The sequence below is a fragment of the Taeniopygia guttata genome, chromosome 5, assembly GCF_048771995.1.
Source record: "Taeniopygia guttata chromosome 5, bTaeGut7.mat, whole genome shotgun sequence".
In the NCBI taxonomy this organism is placed as follows: Eukaryota; Metazoa; Chordata; class Aves; order Passeriformes; family Estrildidae; genus Taeniopygia; species Taeniopygia guttata.
The window spans coordinates 41693583-41712871 of NC_133030.1; the positions used below are offsets into that span (position 1 = coordinate 41693583).

The 19289-nt window shown below is 41.3% G+C and overlaps 1 protein-coding gene and 1 long non-coding RNA gene across 4 annotated transcripts in view; one reads left to right on the plus strand and one right to left on the minus strand.

Moving 5' to 3' along the window:
* LIN52 (lin-52 DREAM MuvB core complex component) overlaps positions 1-3964 on the plus strand; it is a 40306-nt gene extending 36342 nt beyond the window's left edge. Inside the window, exons 6-7 of one of the 2 annotated variants that reach the window (XR_004367929.3) lie at positions 515-714; positions 1052-3964. Coding sequence is in view for 1 of the 2 variants with exons in the window: in XM_030273173.4 (XP_030129033.4) it covers positions 1052-1107 (56 nt within the window). In the remaining variant the exon portion in view is untranslated. The remainder of the gene's footprint in view (positions 1-514; positions 715-1051) is intronic. The other variant, XM_030273173.4, reaches the window with a different exon arrangement.
* The window catches only part of LOC115495312 (uncharacterized), a 37325-nt gene continuing 18476 nt past the window's right edge, over positions 441-19289 (minus strand). For both annotated transcript variants that reach the window (XR_003960519.4, XR_012056417.1), the window contains exon 3: positions 441-596. This is a non-coding gene — a long non-coding RNA (uncharacterized lncRNA). The remainder of the gene's footprint in view (positions 597-19289) is intronic.

Consider the following 19289-nt stretch of genomic DNA (forward strand, 5'->3'; position numbering starts at 1 on the left):
AATTAATTCCTTTCTCCTTCTAGACTGTCTTTGAGACTAGGTGTGGGAAATATGCATGTTTTCAGCACTCCTGTGAATAAAACTTTCCATGTTTTGATGCCTGCCAGTCCAGCACAAAGCTTACACCTTTACTGAAAAGAGATGGAGGGGGACCAGTGGGAAGATTGTCTTTCTCTAGGCCTCAATTGCTAATGGTGCTGTCTTTGATGCATTGTATTGTTATTGCAATACAAGAATAGTATGAGGGCTGCTCTGCCTGTTTGTGAGCTTGTGGGTTCTCAAGTCAGAAATGTCTCATGCAGAAAAGTGGCTGTGTAAACCCTGCTGTAGTACAGCTACCAGAGATTGATGGTACCGAGCATGAGAGAGAGACATATAAGCCTTGCCTTGCTGTATTAAACATCGAAGGACTGACAGCACAGAGAGAAAGAGACCAAAGCTCTATAAACTTTATTTTATTACCCTATCCATAGATGAACTACATTGAAGGAATATAAACCCCATTATATTACAGCATCCAGGGTCTGACACTGCTGAGAGAGAGAAAATGCTGCCTAATTTCTGTTGAAGATCACACCATCCAGGGACCAATAATCCTGAAACAGAGAAAGAGAGAGTTCCATAATCTCTGACAGATTATAACATGCAGGAACAATTGTGCTGAGATAGAGTGATGGAGATTTGGATTTCACCATTCAGAGATGGATAATACAGGTAAAAGGAGGTGCTGCAATAGCATAATGCAGTAGGAATAGAAAGCATAGATTGTATGTAATGAGACAGCCTGTGGGAATTATTGCTGAGTTTAGAAGGTTCCAGACCCTGCCTGCATTTGTAGCATGTCAGGAATTCAAGCTGAAATGCAGTTTTATTTATTTTTCACTTTAATAGATAAATAAAATAATTCTTAGTTTTGGTACAAGCACAAATCTAAATGAATTTCTTATCCTATGGTTAGAATATGTTATACAATTATACAGATTATACAATTGTTTGAGTTTCTTTACTTTTTAAAAAATGCTCATTTCTTTTTCCTCTTTTGTGATTTCAGCTAGAGAAATGACTCGAGGGAAATTCCTGAACATCCTAGAGAAACCCAAAAAGTAGCTGCATCTAACATTTGGATGAAAATACCCCAACTAAGTCATTTTATGTACTGCAGATCCAGATGAAGCCCAGAAAGTCTAAGAAGAACAAAGCTCTTGCTCTAGACCTTCAGAAGCAAGCATCTCTTTTTGCTTCCACAGCTCTCATCTCTTTATGGGGGAAAGGTACAATATGCCCAGGTCACAGGGATTGCAGTTTGTTGCATTGGAATTCGGACATCCTCTGACCACAGGATGTCCAACAGGAGGACGTGCTGTGACACAGTTACTGTTTCAATCAAAGTGAACAGCCAATGTCCTTATTCAGCTGCTCTCAGGGGCAGCCTGTTTGAGGTACACAGCAGATCTGGCATTGGCCAGTGTTCATTATGAGGTCTCGTCTTTTGTCTTAGATGCCTTGATTTCCTGTGTGTGATGTCTGTGCTGAAGGATTTGAGTATAGTTTGAGGTGTGGATCTACCAGGAGCTCTGGCTCAGCAGGAGCACATACTTTTAGTGTAGAAGCCAAGTGCAGTCTCTGCATTAGATTCCAGTTGCCCACTGCCTTCAGAGAAGCACGTTTGGTACCCTGAGGAAGAGCTCCAGACTGTTGGTGTGCCAGGAGCTTCATTTCACCGCTGAGTGGTTCTCTAAGTGAAACTGAAACTAACACACCACAGGGGTAAGAAGTGTTACTGTCTCACGGAAGATACCCTCACTGAAGCTTTGGCCAGTACACAAAGAAACAGCTTTGTCATTCCTCTGCAATTCTTTGCTTCTTGCAGGGCAAGAAACTGGAAAGAGTTCTAAAGATGAAAGATGGTAATGTTTTCAGTTATCACTCCAAGAAGTCGCATCAGGACTGTAGGCCACATTGTGAAGATGGTCTGCCTATACAGGATCTCAGCGTTTCTGAAAATCATGTTTTGTGGTATATTTAATTGCTTATAAACCAGCACCCCAAAATTTTCTTCTCCTACAAAACCAGATTTTTTAATATATAAACTTCTGTGAGCTGCTCCCTTTCAGAACACTGATTGCGGTTTAATGTCTTTTTCTTCTGTTCATGCACTGCTACATACTCTCTATACCCTTGGAAGAGGTGTAGAGCATGTTCAGACTTTTTGTTTTATTTAAGAGAATTTTTTTTCATTCCATCCTCTTTCCTTTTCCTAGAAAAAAACATTTTAAGCATTAGTAAATATGTTCTTTTTTAGGATACAACATGATGTTGAAACATAACATAATGTTATTTTTACCATGCAGGCTTTTCAAAACGTGTAATTTCTCAGGCTGTAGTCACATATGAGGGGAGAAATTATTTGGAAATAATACATATAACAGGCTGTCCTTACAGCACTGCATTTTTCTGGCTTTGCAGAGGGAGAAGACTCTTTTTGGGTGTGTGTGCAATAAAGAGGGGGAGATTTTCTGAATCAAATAGACTTCTGAGTTTTACTGAATTGCCGATGACCCTTTGGTTTACAGTCTGTGGTTTTTGGTTATTGCCAGTGAGAACTAGGCTTGTTTTGGACAGCTCTGGTTAACTAAGTTTAAGTAGTTAAATCCTACATGCTGGAAGAGCCCTGCACAAATGTAGAAATATCAGGAGCCTCATTTAAGGCTTAACAGAGTTATTTCTGTCCTTCACAGTTTATGCAGGGCTGAGCTTAACAAGAACTCCATCCCTTGAGAACATGAGAATTAAGACAGATAAATGAGAAGAGAAGCTGAAATTGTTAGTTCAGAAACAGAAAAAAACCTGATGGTGCAAACTGATGTTGATGTAGCGTTAATCATTGAATTATAGATTTGGATGGAAATTTAAGTTTGTATACTATATATGTAATATATGTACATATATATGACATAATGGGATACTTCATCTGTATCACCAGTGTTTTATAGAGGTTTCTTTGTCCAACACATTAAGGAATTGACGTCTGAAAGGAGGATATAAGAAAATATATGAAAGCCTGTCCTGGAAGTATATATGTATCTTCTGACATGTGCAGTAAGAAATTTCAAACTCTAGGTGGTTTTTAGAAACATACATATGTTAAAAAAAAAAAAAAAGAAAAATCTTTTTTTGTTATACACAATAATCATCTTCTATAGGGCAGCCATTAACATATGCTTTAGAATTGTGATATTTTTTGATTTTGTACTTATCATCTGTAGAGATGAGTCAATTATGCTATTTTTTATTGACAATATTTATATGTATTTTTGTGTGTTAGCCAGAGAATTTTTTTCTGTCTGTTATTGCTTTTTGGTTTAATAATATGCAAGTGCAAACCTCAGAGATTTGTCTGGGTTTCCAAAATAGCTCTCTAAGATGCAAAAGCTTTTGCTTAGCCCCTTAGGCAATACTATTCCTCAGGCTCTTCTTCGCTTATCTGCATGACACCTCCTCAGGGTTTGGCCTGTGGATGTTCCATTTCCATTAGTAAATAAATATTTTTAAATACCCAATTGCTACTAAGGGTTCTCGTACCCTTTTGAACACAATTTTTTCCCTCAGTTCTATCCTTCCTGAAATCCATATTATTACCTATCTGTACAAGAAAATCTGAGTAACTTTTTATTACTGATGGGAATGAAGAGTGTAAGAAAATCAAGATTTGGTAATATTAATCAAGCTGGTGCATTGTTTTATAAAGTGTTTTCATGTATTGGTATATTACTGTGAGTTTCTTGGATGTAAAGTCAATATTTATTTGGTTCCTTTTAAATGCCAGTGTTACACACATTCAGTTATAAAAGCTATTCACTTCAATCTTGGACTATCAAATGCTTTGCTATCTAATCCAACTGAGAAGAAATTCCTGTTTGTTATGTGAATCACTATCAAAATAAAAGTCTGTGTGCACTGGCAATTGAATAATGTGATATTCCATTTAATTCAGTGTTATGCCATTACAAAATCAACAATTTTGTAATGGTCCTGTAACTCACAGTTCTGAACTTTGATTAATATTTCCCTCAAAAAGATACCTAGGAATGACAGATTAGTGAAAATGGACTAATCTATCTTGGAGGTAACATTTGAACATTATTCTGGTTTTACTGATTTTTATGTTATGTAAAAATGCAAGGTGCTATTACAAGTCAAATCACAAGCCAGTCTTATCTGTAATCTTCTCTTTGCTTATAAACAGTTGCAGAAGGATAGGGAAGGATATAAACAAAAGGCTTACACAGTGATTTTGCATTAGGGTAACTTACACAGCATCCAGCAATCTGTTTTAGTTGAATCTGGTCCACAGTAGACCTTACCCTCCATAAATTTGTGTTAGTCCTAATATTTCTGTACTTCTGACCTGAAAAATGCCCCAGGATAGTGAGTTCCATAATTCAGTTATACAAAGAAAGGTTAAAAATTTTAAAAAGAAAAACAAAAAAAGCTGGGGGGAAAGTTGATTTAAATCTGCTTGCCTGATAATTCAGTTTTGAAACTTTCATTTATTTTATTGTCAGGACCAGTTGTTTGGATTTTTTCTTCTTTGCTGTCTGTGCAGTACTCATGATTTTTCAGGTTCTACTATGGTTTTTGTTCCATGGTTATGTTCACCTTCTCTGTGTCCACAGTGTTCAATGGTCTGTCTTATACTACAGCCTGAGCTGGCATAATCAAAATTGCAGAGTAGTCATAGTGCAAGCATTCTGTGAAGTGTGTACGTCCTAATTGCAGCTCATACTTCGTTATTCTGCTGTTTCCTTTCACAGCATTGGGACTTAAGTCCTGTTTTGAGTATCTCTAAGAACAGGATCGTCAGCCAGATTTGCAGCTGATCTCATCCACATCACCTGCAGTAACTATAGCGCTGGGCAAACAACGATTTTCCCAAATCACAATGGCAGTGATGCCAACCATTCCATGCTGATGAATTGACACCTGGCAATTCCATCATCAGCCTATGCAGTATGTGAAAAAATGTCATCTTTGTCACATGGTCTGAAATCCTGGCCTCCCAAAAGCTCAGTAACTTCTCATAAACATTTCTGTAGTACTTCTAAACTAAAATATATTCTTAGAGATATACAGTCAAAAGAAAAAGAAAACTTGCAAATTAATGTTGCAGAAAGTCCATAGCAATGCATATGCTCCCCTAGAACCAGCAGTCATTCAAAAACACCAGAAAGCACTTCAAGCAGCCTCACACTTGAGTTTCTCCTAAGAGCCTCAGGCAACAAGTGTACTTGTAGTAGGAAAATGTGTCACATCTTGAGTGAGCTATCTGAACATGGCATACAAATTTGATAGAGCATGAAAATAATCCTCAGTTCTTAGTGTAGTACTCCCATATGCCAGTCTGTACTGACACTTTCAAAGAAGTCACTAAATTATCTTTAGTAGAAGGTGATAATTCATTGAAAGACAATTTTCTAGTAGGTTGTCCCTGTATCTTCAGTCCAGGAAAACTACAGTTGGGCAGAAACTTCTCATGGAGCAGCAGCTCTGTGTTGGATGAAAATGATTCAAAGAACAAATGCAAATGTTGTAAACACATTTGTGTTATAGCAAAACCTTCCCACCACAGAAATATCAAAACCTACACCCACTCCTATGTGCACATCCAAGCACATGCATCAGCCACGGTGCCAGATACATCCAAAAGGTATTTCATGTGTGATGCCAAATATACATTGCCCTGATAAGAGATGCACGTTGGTATTTTTAGAAGGCAAGAAAAGAGAAAGAAAAAGTCTAAAAAGACAGACAAAGAAAATCAAGGATAAGGAAATTAAAAAGACTGGATCCTTTTGGTTTTACATAATGCTCTGCTTCTTGGAATCAGACCTGTTCTAGAAACACATTATTTCTGCAAGCCAGTCAGTGCTTTGAGTTTCTTTCAGGAGGATGTGAAATGCAATATTCTGAACTCAAATCATTTGGCCAATCATAAAGTCCACATAAAGATAGTTAAAAGGTTAAGTAGCCAGAGATCCAGACTGATCCAGTTGTTATAGAATGTAATCCACATTCTGCATAGAATAGGTGCAACAATGTTAGTTTTATTTAGCTTTTGCTAGATTTTCAGCATGGCCAGATCCCTTTGCATCTTGACTTCATCATCCACTGAAAGTGCTGGTTTTTAGACTTGACCTTTTCCGACGTGTCTCTTTGAGGAGGATGACTGACTCCAGGCAGCTGATGAGTGTACAGAATAGGCGTTTTCTTGTTGGGTTTGTGTGGTTGACCTCTGCCCTGCCTGCTGATTCCTATAATACAGATCAGTGACCAGTGAAGCCAGAATGCTCCCTGCCTGTCTCTGTTATAGACACCTCAGTAAGGAATAGAAAAGAGGAAGAGGGCTGAGCTTGAAAGCCCTTACTTAATTGCTAGTAGAAAAAATGGGTAATAAGAATGACCTTGCACCTTATTTATTGACCAGATCTCTGTGAGGACAAAGTACTTGACTTGGTTCTGTATCATTTGAAAGGCTGGCTCTGTGGCCCATAGCTGATGAGTAGGCGTAATAATATAGGGTAATTAAATTTTGCACTTTCAGACACTTACATGTGAGGGAGGATTTCCGTCTCAAAAATAGCAGGCTCTGTTTTCTTCATAATCACAGAATTTTAAGCTATTTGTCTGCTATTTTAAGCAGAAATTTGTCATTTGCCATTTTCCACTTACTGTGATAGCCCAAAATGCAGGAGGCTATGTATGAAAAGGCAGGAAGAGAGCTCACCAGCTACATGAGAATGAGGGACAAGAGACCAACAGAGCAACCCAAATGGGCACAGGTGCTCAGGCTGCCTGGTTTTGTGGCCTTTGGTTTGTTTTCCTCTCTCTGTACGTTTTAGTTGTAGCTAATGTTAATTAATTTATATATATATATATATGTATACTGATTATCCCAGATTGCCTTTCAGAGAAAGCAATGGCACCTGTCTTTCTCTTGTACTCTGCATGGATCAGCTTGTCAACCTGACTTAGGTTTTTCCTCCTGCTTTGCACACTGAAGCCAAATAGCACATGTGAAAATGGGACAAATTACTTCTGTTGAGGCCCGTTGTGGGAGGAATCAGGGTGAGCCCTGATTTGCAGAAAGGATCAGTTTGTAATCAGCTGCACAGAAGGCAAATGGATCTGCAGGCTATGAGTATCCTTAACAGGATCAGCTGTGATATTTTGCTCAGTATGAGCTTGTGATCAAAAATTAGGGAAAATGTTTTGCTGAAAAATATTTGATTGATGACTGTTTCTGAAGAAAGTGCCAGGTTGAAAATTAGAGGCACTATGTGTCTTTCTTTGCCTTGTTTTTATAAGAGAGCATGAGCTGGGATCTACCCACCTCACAACGCATGCTTTTAATAATTTTGTGAGAATCTTTAGAAACCTGTCCTGTGAGATCCAGCCCATGTTCCTTTACATGAGAACTGATAGGACCTTGTTTACTCACATGCTCCTTCTCAGCCTGAACTCCACCTGGGCAGACCCATGGCAAGGCCTCCCTGGAGAAAGGCCCATGTCAGGTGCAGCATTTCTCTAAGGGCAGCTTGCAGCAAGCCTCAGCAGAGACTTGAGGCAAATCTTTGCAGTCATGTTTGGTTTTGATGGTGCATTTCTGTATGGAAGCACAAGTGCCTGTGTACCGCTGGAGATGACAGAAGATAAGATAGTCTAGAGTTGAATTCAGGTTTCCACCATGCAGGTGGACGGTGAAGATGGAGAAAGTATGGAGAAAGCCCGTGTCCCCAGCACCGTGTGGCTGATGCCCAGCTGCTGGCCCCGTGCCATGTTGCTGGGCCCCAGCGCCTGGGTTGCTTTGCTGGCTGTTTCTCGCCGTCCCCTTCTCCTGCCGGTGCCCGAGAGGCGGCTCCCCGTCCGTCTGCGGCGCAGGGAGTGCTGGCTGCCGCTCGTTAGAAGAATTCCCCCAAGTCAGACCTATGGTACGAGCCGTGTGAAGCGGAAGACAATTAGGGGCTTATTAGTGTCCTGGGGAGACGTGTAACTTGTGTTGCTGGGACTTACCAAAACAGCGAGAGTCTTACCGGCAAGCTCCAGCCGAGAAAAGACTGAGGGATTGTCTCACCTAATTACGGGGAATGGGCCTCTTTGTGTTTGTGATTCGGTACGGTTGTCCGATCGCTTTTCTCTGGCTGTTGGCTCAGGCCGAGCTGGAAGTGTGCTAATTAGAAGAGAAATGGACGTAGTGATCCTGTCAGCTCTCGTTACCGGCGTGGACAAAGCCGAATATTATTCTGAGGCAGTGTTTTGTGAGTGTCCCTCTTCCAGCTCTCATTAAGGGCAAGGTTGGTGGACGGAGAGGGGACTTGACCACATGGGTTGGCTAATGGAGCACAGTTACCGTTACTGTGCTAATTAACGGGCTCAGGAGGCAAATGTTTCTCCAACCAGCGGTCCCAGCAGCTGCACCTGGTGCTTCCAAAACCCAACCATCTCGCTGGGCAAGCCAGGCAAACGCTGTGTGTACAAGCAGAAAGGGGGTATGTATGATGCATCCATCAGCCATCCAGAAGTGCAGAACCAGTAAAATGGTCATCAGAGAGATGGAAAGGACATAGTGCTGCAGTAGCAGCAGGTCAAGCTCCAGCAGTCCCTTCTCCCCAGTGACCCTTCACATAGAGCACAATGTGTCAGCTTCTGCCTGTGGAAAGTGGGTAGCAAGGAGAGAGCTGAGGAATTGCCAGCACCTCCAGGTGCCATCAAGAAAGATATCTCCTGAGAGTTGTTCTGATCATCACAGCTCTCAATGTGGAAAGATGAGAGGTGACATGGAGGTGAATCTGGCTATCCCACTCTGTGTTGAAGATGGGATGCTTATGGTCTGAGGTGACAGCAAGATGTATATACATATCAGGATGATTGTTTTGCTCCAAAAGCCAGTTAGGAAACATTGAAATGATGCAAAAAAGTTAATGTAGGTGAAGATGATTACCAAAGGAGCCACAGAAAATGCTGAAACCAAAATGCACAAACAAAATTTGTGCCATTAGCCTGAAACTACTACAGTGAGAGTAAAGAGAGTGACAGCAGATAGTGGCCTACTACAGAGGGAAAAGAGAGAGACAGAAGACAAAGCAGGAGCCAGGGCAGGTCTGTAGTGAGATGGCCTCAGCAGAAGGGAAGACTTGTGTGTGCTGAGGAGGCTCAGTGGAAGTAAGTAGTTTTATTAACTCATCACACAGACTTTCATTTTAATACATAGGTGTTTTGTAAACAGAGTAACTTGCACAAGTTAATTGCTGGTTGGTGTTTCCAAAGTTACAGGAATGTATTAGTGACTAAGTCTGATTTGGATGTTATGATCATTCTAAAGGTCCTTTGTATCTTTGGGCTAGATATAGTAAAACATATAACCATGTCTTAAACATTTTGATTTGCTTTCTTTCTTTTAACAATGGGTACTGTTTTCAGACATCCTTTGTCAAGGGTTACAGTTGCAAGAGGTTCCCTCTAGTTTCATGAGTTATTTTTCCCTGGTTGTGAAGCTGTTCCAGCAGGCGGGTTTGTGTCCTTCCAACTCTCCACCAACACTTCCTGTCATCTTGTATGGAGCTTGAACTCTGCCTTGTGCTTGTGCCTCCTTATTTTTTCTGTCTCCAATAGCTGTGAACCAAACAAGGATCCTTTTGCCATAGTAGCATGTTCCCTATGTCCAAGCCCTGTAGTCCTACAGAGCTGTAAAAGCCTTTCCCTTTTAACTGGTGTTCATTTCCTACTGGCTGCTGTGATGGCTTGAATCTTAGGAGTCTTGATCTTAGCATCCTGATCTCCAAAGAGGGCTTGAGAAGTATCTTCTCTGCAAAGAGGTTTATTCTAGAAGGAGGAGATGTATAATCCTCTTACTAAAATGCAGAGAGGAAAGGAGAAAAGCTTTATTTCTCCTGCCTTACTCCAGTGAGCTGGCAGCTTTTATGCTGCCTCATTAATAGAAAGAGGCAAACGTCTGAACATAAGCACTCTACCTGTGCTGAGGCTCTCTCATGGATGCTCAGTGAAACCCACGTCTGCACTGCTTTTTGGTGTAACAGCAGAACTGTTTCTGAAAAGGAAAAACAACTGCCTGGTACACCATGTGGCCACTTCAGTCTTGGTCTAAGGAGGAGTCACAAATCACTGGCAGGAAACTAAAGACCATCGTACCCATCTCTATTCTTGTGCTCTAGAAACTCAGGAGTTGAGTGTGCTCCTTGTGTAAAAGTTGTGACATTTCTCATGTAAGGCCTTCCTCAAGAGATTGGGCTTTACTGACACACTGCTGGTTTTGCCAATTTATCTCTGTTTCTTTGCCCAAGGAAGTATTGGTGTCCCTGCTTGCAACGCCTTTATTTGACTGGCCTGCCATCTTGCTGTATGGATAATATGTCAAATTTCTGACTTACAAATGCAAATAAGGATCCACTGAGCATAAAAAAGTGTTGGTTTTGTGTCCTTGTGAGGATAGCATTCTGATAAAGAGCATCCATCATGGTGTACACACATATTTATGAGAAAGCTATGAGCATTACAGACCCTACAAATAATTATAACATCTTCACTGATGTAAAACACTTACTCTGACTTTGCTGAGCCTTTTACACTCGGGCATAGAGGGGGTGAGTGCTACTTTGCAGATTTCATGTAATTCCACACTTGCTCAGTCCAAATGTTTGCTGACAAACCAATGTAATTTTCCTACTTTTTCCATGTTGAAAATCTTGCTCCTGCTCTGATGATCTGTGGGTCTGATCCTGCCTTCACACAGAACATTATTAAAATGATCACTGCAGCTCTCTAAGGAGTGTAAAACTATTTTCTCTAACAAAAGAGACATAATTTTTCTCATTCACTTCAATAATTTGGAGAGGGAGGAATTTGCTACAATAGATATTAATGTACTGCATTTGTGTATGTATCTGGGTAAGGCTTACAGGAATTTTACTAGCAAGTATCAAAATATTAGCAAGATTTTTTGGTGGGAGAGAACTGTAGAAATGAAGTGATATGGAAGACTGAAAGGAAAATACAGGCAAATGAGAAGAATTAGGGAAATTAGAATTAGAAATAGGAACTTAGAAGACAGGAGACCAAGACAGGTAATAAAGAACATTTTGAAAGACAGTAAGGCATGGGCAGGAAGTTGGAGCAAATGCAAAGGAGTGAAGGAGGCAGACTATTATAAATGCAGTATAAGAAGAAAAATAGTGAAAAAAAATCAAAACAAAAGGGAAGAAAATAGGAAGAGGTGGTGGTTTCCAGCAAGAAGGAGGTCATAGAAAAGCAGAAGTTTCATGAGCAGTGGCACCAGCCAAGGAAGTGTGGTTTTCCTTGTGGATGTGTCTCTCAAGACTGCACCATGTGTGGATTCTCTGATGCTGTACAGGAGGTATTCTCACACTTCAGCAAGAGCAGTCATTGGATTTCTTTCTTAGTCAATTAATGTAATAAAATGTACAGAAATTTACAGAAATGCATTGTCTACCTGGAAAGTTGTCTGAAATTAGCCTACAGGTTCAAAAGTCATTGGGACACCCATGTACACCTGTGGATGGATGTTAAGATTAGATGATTAATAGCTGAAATTGCAAATGGACAGAGTGAGTGATAGAGAATGGGAAAACATTAGGAAAATGGGGATTTGTGTCTGCTGTTAATGCATTTAATTTGCTTTACTGCCATTTCCTTTCCTGGTTTTACAATTTCTAAAAAATTAACAAGGATCTGTTTAAAGCCCCCCCAACCCCCCAAATCAGGCTGACTTCACTGTATCCACACTGGTTGTCTCTGGGGAGAAAAATCTCTTACAGCAGTTTTGTCTCCAGCATGAGACAAAAGAGATTCTGGGAGCTGCCTTAGCAGCTACACCATCAAAACCTGCTTGGGACCTCACTGAAAGCGTATGTGGGACAAAGATACTGCAAAATCCTTCTGGTCTTTCCATACTGGGGTGAATTGCAGCTCTATTACTCAAACATTTTAGCTGTTTTTCTGCTGTGCTACACAGCTAATTCCTATCTCATTGGTTCCTACTGCAGTTATTCTCATCTGGTGTTTTCTAGGGACCTCCTTGTGACTGTATACTGCAGTTTGGACAATACTTGTATTTTTACTGGCATGCCATTTTATTTTCAGCTGCTCTATCCCTCATGTCCTTCCATATTTCAGTCTCTTAACAAAATTTCCTGATTTTCAGGCAGAAGGTGTCATGTCAAGAGGTGTTAAATAGGACAGAGCTGACTGCTGATCTCTGGGAGGGAGATCTCTTCCTCTAGCACAATACCTTTTAATGCATCATTATCCTTTATTTGTGGGTCTCCAGCCAATTTTTCATTCCATCTAGTTGTGTAGCCAAACCCATTTGCATTAATTTTGAGTAGGATTTATGTATCAAATCTTTACTAAAATCCAAATGTATCAAATCCATTGTGTTCCCATCATCCACTAATTTTGCAATTCTATTTTAAAAAGCAATCAGGTTTCTCCAGCACAATTTGTTCATTAGAAATCCCTAGTACAAATGGTTGTTTTCTGATCTCTGGGTGTTAGCAATTTTTTTGCCATTTTAAAAAATTCCATTGTTTTACAAGCTATAGATATGCCTATGAACTCCAAATTTACCTCTTTTTTGTTTTGTTTTAATGATCAATAGCACAATTCCTTTTCCCTAGGCAACTTCCTAGTTTTTGTAACTTAACAAAATTGTTGTCCATGACAAAAAGTAACATTTGTCATTTTCCTTGCAAGTGGATAGATGTCTCTTTTGTCCTGAAAACTTGAGTATACAGGCAGGGTGTTATATAGCTGATGGGCCAAATGTGCTGTCAGTGAAACAAACGTGTGGAAATCACTGACCTCTTAAGTGGATCCAGTCAGGCTTTTTGCCTGGTAATATCCATTCTGGTCAATTGTTATTGCCTAACAAAGAAGTATCAGGAGGGCATTTGTACATGATTTTACTATAATGTTCATAAAAGTCTTTAACTAAGATTAAATAAAAATAGCATCCAAATAAGCTATATCCATATTTGTATACATATGTAAGCTATAAGTACTATTGAGGGAAGCTAACAAAAAGAACACCATGTTATCAGAACAGTAAATTAATTTTGTCTCAGCACTGGATTGAAGACTGGTCATCAAAATAATGCCTAAATAGTCAGCCCCTATAAATTCTGAGAAGCTGTCCTACCACACTGGTTATAAATCCCAGCTTGGAGCTATACCAAATAAACAGTCTGTACTTTCAAGGACTGAGTATCTGATGTTTTTTTCATGTCTAGCACTTACACAAATTCAAAATACCTTTAGCTGGGAGAAGGTATGGATAGATGCTCACAATCAGCTGTCCCTGTACTCTTTCCTCAGAGTCACTTCTCCAGATGTGCAGGAGGTACTGGCAGTGCCATAGTTAGAAGTCAGGGGCAAACCTTTTGCTGCTTGTGCCTGACCTGTGCTGTTGGAGGGCAGTTCATCCAATACTCCCATGCCAGTCCCATGTTTGCCAAAGTGCCCTCTTCACTCTGGAGTTTTGGTCCTTACTTGGAGGTACAGAGAGATGGATTCTAGGAAGGAGGAACTCAGTTGGTCTCTTAATCTTTTCAAGGTGACCAACAGCTCTGGGGTGCTCTAGGAGACTAATACTCCTGGTGACTTGCTGATCTGAAGAGAAAGGTTTCCTTCTCTTTCATCCTTGTGGTTCACACTGCCTTGCAGCATCTTCAAACAAATTAGATATAAGATCTCCCTTGTGACTCTTCAGTTTAATTCAAACAAGTTTACAACAGATCAGCACTGTTGTGCATGAACAGAGTGTCATTTAAGCTAAATGTTCAAAAATATTCTTTATTTTCTACAGCATGGAAAGTGATGGTTTTTGGTTCTCTCACCTCAAAATGTTATAATGCAGGACACGTGAGATGGTTTATTTTTATTTGGGTCAGTTAAATATCTTGAAAAATTCCAACATTTAATGGAAAATTTAATATAAAATCCCTACAGAAATGATGTGAACAATACTAGCACAAAGTTCAGGCATCCAACATTTTCATCAGCAAAATAAAATTACATTTGGGCTAATGATAAATTTCAAAATTTCTATTCCTTCTGCTAACCTAAAATGAGATAAATGTTCTTATTTTTCTTGCAAACAACATAATTACAGTAACCCTCTTACTCCTGAGCAAAGCAGTTCATCAGGCATCTTTTCTGAAACCCAGATACTGATAGAGAATAGTTACTTAACAGCTCTTCAAGGTGAAAGATGTTTGAAATTATATAAGAAGTCTATGCACCCGTGTATACTCTTCTGCTAACTGGCTTCTCAGGCACATGAAGTTAAGTATGTGGATCAGAAACTGGTGCATCATGTGCTGCATTTGGGTAGGAACTACAGAACTTTGATCCTGAGGTCTCATTTAAGCTTAAAATACAAGCTGGTTTTCAAATGATTGAGAGCTATGTCACTTACATAGGCAGCACTAGAAAAACAACTTTCTTCGAACTTCGGGACTGGAGGTAGACCTGCTTGGTGTAAACATGGGCTATGGATATTTCTTAGTTTCTGAAGCTGTTTAGCAAGATCTTGACTTAAAATTCAACCTTCTAATTTCTTTGGGAGAGTTGTCATCCAGCCTTGCAGAGTAGGTGCCAATATACAGATGTACAAACACGTATACATATTAGTTATTACATGGATTTTAAAGCAACATTTAATCAAGCTTCTGTTGCTGGCATTATAATTTTGGGCTACTTCACAGAGATTCTGTGTATGTGGAAAAAATGCTTTCTGGAGCCAGACTCAATAGAAAGAGCTTATTTTTGGTGGCCACTCCCTCCATATGTTACAGAAGAAATTCTTAGGTATGAAAAAAAGCTGTAAATATTTCAGAAAAATTAGCACTAAGAAGCTCTCCCTCCAGCCATTCCCACTCCTCAGGTTCAGAGCAGCCCTCTCAGGCTGTTGTGTAATCTCATGCTGCAGAGATACCCAAATTAAATGGAGACATTGGAGAATGAGCAGGTGGCTCTTTTAGAAGTCACTGATTACAGATGGTGGTGTGGACAGGTTCAGACACAGCTTCTGCAGTTATGTGGTAGGCTTTTGTGGCTGCACATGTGGTGCAGGGATGTTAGTGCTGAACTCTTTGTATCTGCCAGATCACAGAAGAACAGATGTAGTCAAGAGAACCTTAGTGTTTTCTTGACTACAAGAACAAGCTGAGTCACCACCTGAGCACAGTTCTCATCCAGTGACACAAAGGACCGCTTCAGCATCTTGTGCTGGCCCAGGTGTCAGCAACGGCATCCTTGCTACTGCTCAGGTAATTGCCTTTCTAAAAGACTCTAACCTGCTGAAAGTCCAGATTGCTTTCCAAAATGGTAGTCTTGCCTCCCTTGGACAAACAATTTGCTGAGACCTCCTCCTCTTTTTTGGATTCCCAAGAACAAGACAATTCCAAAACCAAAACTTCTAAGATTAAAAGTAAACTAAATTAAAATGGTTTACGCTGTCATTGATCACAACAATAGTTTCCATTCTGCTAACTTACTTAGAAAGCTTATGTCTAGTTTGTGTAGGGATTACTTGCACTTTTACTACTGTAAAACAAACTACTGGTATTACACATATTGCCAATTTTTTTTTTTCTCCAGCATCCACCAACTTAGTACAGAAAGGAGTTTGCCTAAATTTAATTGATTTCTGGATGTCCAAGTGACCTGTATTTAAATACCGATAGTTTGTTATATACCAATAACCAGTCTCCCTGTCTGAAATTAAATCAGCCTAAGTCCCAACATACTGTTTATGTATGGATTTCTCAGAGGAAACACCTCTCAAATAAATATAGCACCTCTCTGCTATACTGATTCTTACATCAGTATGACAGTCCTAGTGTGGCTACTTACCACTCCCTCAAAGATCATATCTGTTGCTGCTTACCCAGAGCTTTAGAGCTGTGTAAAATTTCCTACTACTAGAACCAACCCCCTAAGACTGGACTCAACAATTTCTGTACAGACAGAAGGAGCTCCTAGCTCAGTTCACGTAGAATCATGAACATTGGAAAAGACCTCTAAGACTGAATCCAATCATTAAGGTAACTCTGACAGGTCTACCACCATATCCCCAAGCACCACACCTACATGCTTTTGGAACACTTTGAGGGATGCTAAGTGGGACTTGCAGCTTCCAGCTATTTCTTGGCAATTCAGGCAAACATTCACTATCAAAAAGGAAGTTTTCTTAAAGCTTAGACCTCAGAAGAGTCATGGACCCTATGAAACATTCCTTCTTCTGGAAGGAACTCAGCATGACAGTGTGGCACTTGGTGGGTAAGGCTTTCTACAGCAACAGAGAGCTCTAAAGGTTCAGTGAGTTAAAACATGCATAATGCAGTTTTCCTATCTGGATCTATCTCAGACATCCTATTAAATGGGGGCAACCACTTAATCTACCTCTGTCCTAGCACTTCATCTGTAAGCTGATGACATTACATGAGCTCACAGAAAATGTATATGGTTAAATGTATCCTTGATTATGAGAGTCTTTCATCACTGTTCATGAAATCTGTGTCAACAGAGAAAAGAGGAAGAAATTCCTAAGAAGGTAACCCAGTGCTATGCATAATGCTCAATATTAGTGCACCAACATACAGTATTTGTATTTACACTACAAGGCAACGGCCTTGTAATAGTCAAGATGAGAAACGGCCAATGTTTAGCCAATTTCAACAATGGATTTGGAGTGAAAAAGAGAAAACTACCTGTCTGGGCTCCTCCAAATAACTCCTCTCCCAGGTTCTAAATGATAAATGCCACTATAAAAGTTGTTGGGGTGATCTCCTCTCAAATGCAACTTAAATTATGGACACCTTCTCCTGAAAGAGACAGGCACAGGAAAGGTTCTAAGCAAATGAGCAAAATTTATTTGTCACATGGGTCCATTTGGCCTCTGTACCATGAATCATCACCCAGTCTGGGTGTGTTTAGGGTAGAAAGAAGGAACAACAAATGGGAGAAGGGTATTAAATAATAATTGCCATAAAGACCAGTCAGCTTTACCCAACTCCATGAAATTTAAACAAGAGAGCTTGAAAATGAAACATCAGTACATTTCAAAGGGATAAAGGGCAGTGTACAAGTTAGCTGTGGAACGTAACAACAGAATATCAAAGCAAGTTGTTTAGATAGGTTTGTAAAAGCCACTGTCAGCAATATGCAAATGAGAAACCTATATTTTTCATCCTCTCTGATCATACCAAGGATGTGAAGATGACATAGCAAGTTCAGAGGAGCTAGAGGCAGAAATAAAGTTAAAATAAGGCAGAGGAATGATGCCGATGTGCGAAGGCAAGTGTTTGAGAAGGCTTCAGTTGCGATGCAGCTTTCTCTGGCTGAAGAGCCCCAGTGGTCAGGTCAAACTGTAATTTATGATTATTTTTTAGATTCTTCACCAGACTTCCATATGCTCACAGAAGAGTTGTCTGCAATTTTGCCAGGAGATCCCATTCCTTCAATTTCTGTTATCCAAGCCTTCACTGCCCATAGCAATGCAAAATACTTTGGTATGAATGAACCTGGGTCTGCCTGGACAGTCCAGCTATTACTGTGCCCTGTGGTCGTTCTGCTCACCAGCATGGCTTGCTTCTCATTCCTCCTCTCAGTCACTTTCTGTATTGGCTTACCACTGAATCCTGATCCAAGCTTACTAACCAGGCATAAAATCCATCATGCCTGGGGCAAGACTTCCTGAAGATGAGATGGAGACTAAAGGTGGTGAGCCCTCCCACAGCAACAAAACATCACAAACTTTTGTGACCTTTCAAGTACATTTCTCTAGCCACATCCTCTCTGACATAATTAGACAGTAGCCTTTTAAAAAAGCATCCTCTGCCCTTCTCCTCAGCATTGCCAGGAACATCCCAGATCTGTGAGCTGCCAGTCCCCCAGGAGTAACCAGCCTTGTACTTGTTGAAAATAGTGAAGATGGTTTTATGATCAAGGCCCAGGGTATAGGGCTCAAAAAGCTGGATTCAGCTTAGATTTTCAAAGTAACCTTGGTTGTGTCATTTAGCCTCTCTCTATGTAGGGATTACACCAGTTCTAGAAAGGTGAGATAAGGATATATTTGTAAATCCAGAGGACATTCCTGAATTCTCCACTGAGAGAGATCAATAGGATGTTAGATAAAAAGCTCCCTTGCTGTCCTGTGATTTGCATGCGGTAAAGAGCAACTGAGAAAAGTTGTGCTATAAAAAGATATCCTTTTTTTAATCAGTAGTTGTATGATGTGAACATGAAGTGACTAATGATGTCTTGCAATACAACAAGCACAAGTGCTTGCAGCCTGCCGGCAGCTGCTGTGGACTCCAGTTAAAGTGATAGACCTGTGGCACCCCTCCATCGCGCCAGACACTCTGCTGGGGCCACAGGCACGGTGCTGGCTCAGCCTACAGGGAGCTGCAGCCTTGGGAGCCTTCATCCCATGCACATCTCTCTCCCCTTCTGCCTGCATGCTTGGCTTCCTGTCCTCGAGCCCCCAGGCCATCACTAACCTCCAAACTGCCCTCCTCCTGCTTTATCACCGCAGGGAGCCCTCCTGCCCTGCAGCATCCCTCCCCTGCGCTCCCTCTGGGGGTGTTTGTCCTCCCGGCGCTCTGTGGCCATGGCCCCCAGCATCCCATCTCCCACAGGGCGGCCCCCAGCATCCCATCTCCCACAGGGCGGCCTCCCTTGTCCCCACCCGTGGCCGCCCAGGTGAGTGGGCAGCAAGCGGGCACCAGAGGGGGGCTGCACATCACCTGACCCCCTCCAGCTGATTCCCTCAGACAGGACGTCAAGTTAATGAGCCCTCAGGCCTGTAATTAGCTGTCAATTACCTCAAATTAATCAACTCCTCGCCTAATTAAGCATAATCGGCAGGTGGGCAGAAAACGGGCCATTGTGCGGGAGCCATGAGAAAAGCATGGCTGGCAAACTTGTTTAGGATCAGCGGCGCATTCCCGGACGCCGAGCCACCGACACCCGGGCGCCCGCCCCGCTCGCGGGCGCCCCGGCCCCCGGGGCCCCGGCCCCGGCCCCGGCCCCGGCCCCCGGGACCCCGGCCCGCCGTGCTGGGGCAGCGCGGACGGGGCCCCGCCGGGCCGAGGGGCAGCGGCGCTCCCGCCCCGCCGGTGTGAGGGGGCCCGGTGCTGCCCGCGGCCCGGGCCTGCAAAGAGCCATGGCCTGGGCTTAGCGTGGGGGGTGTT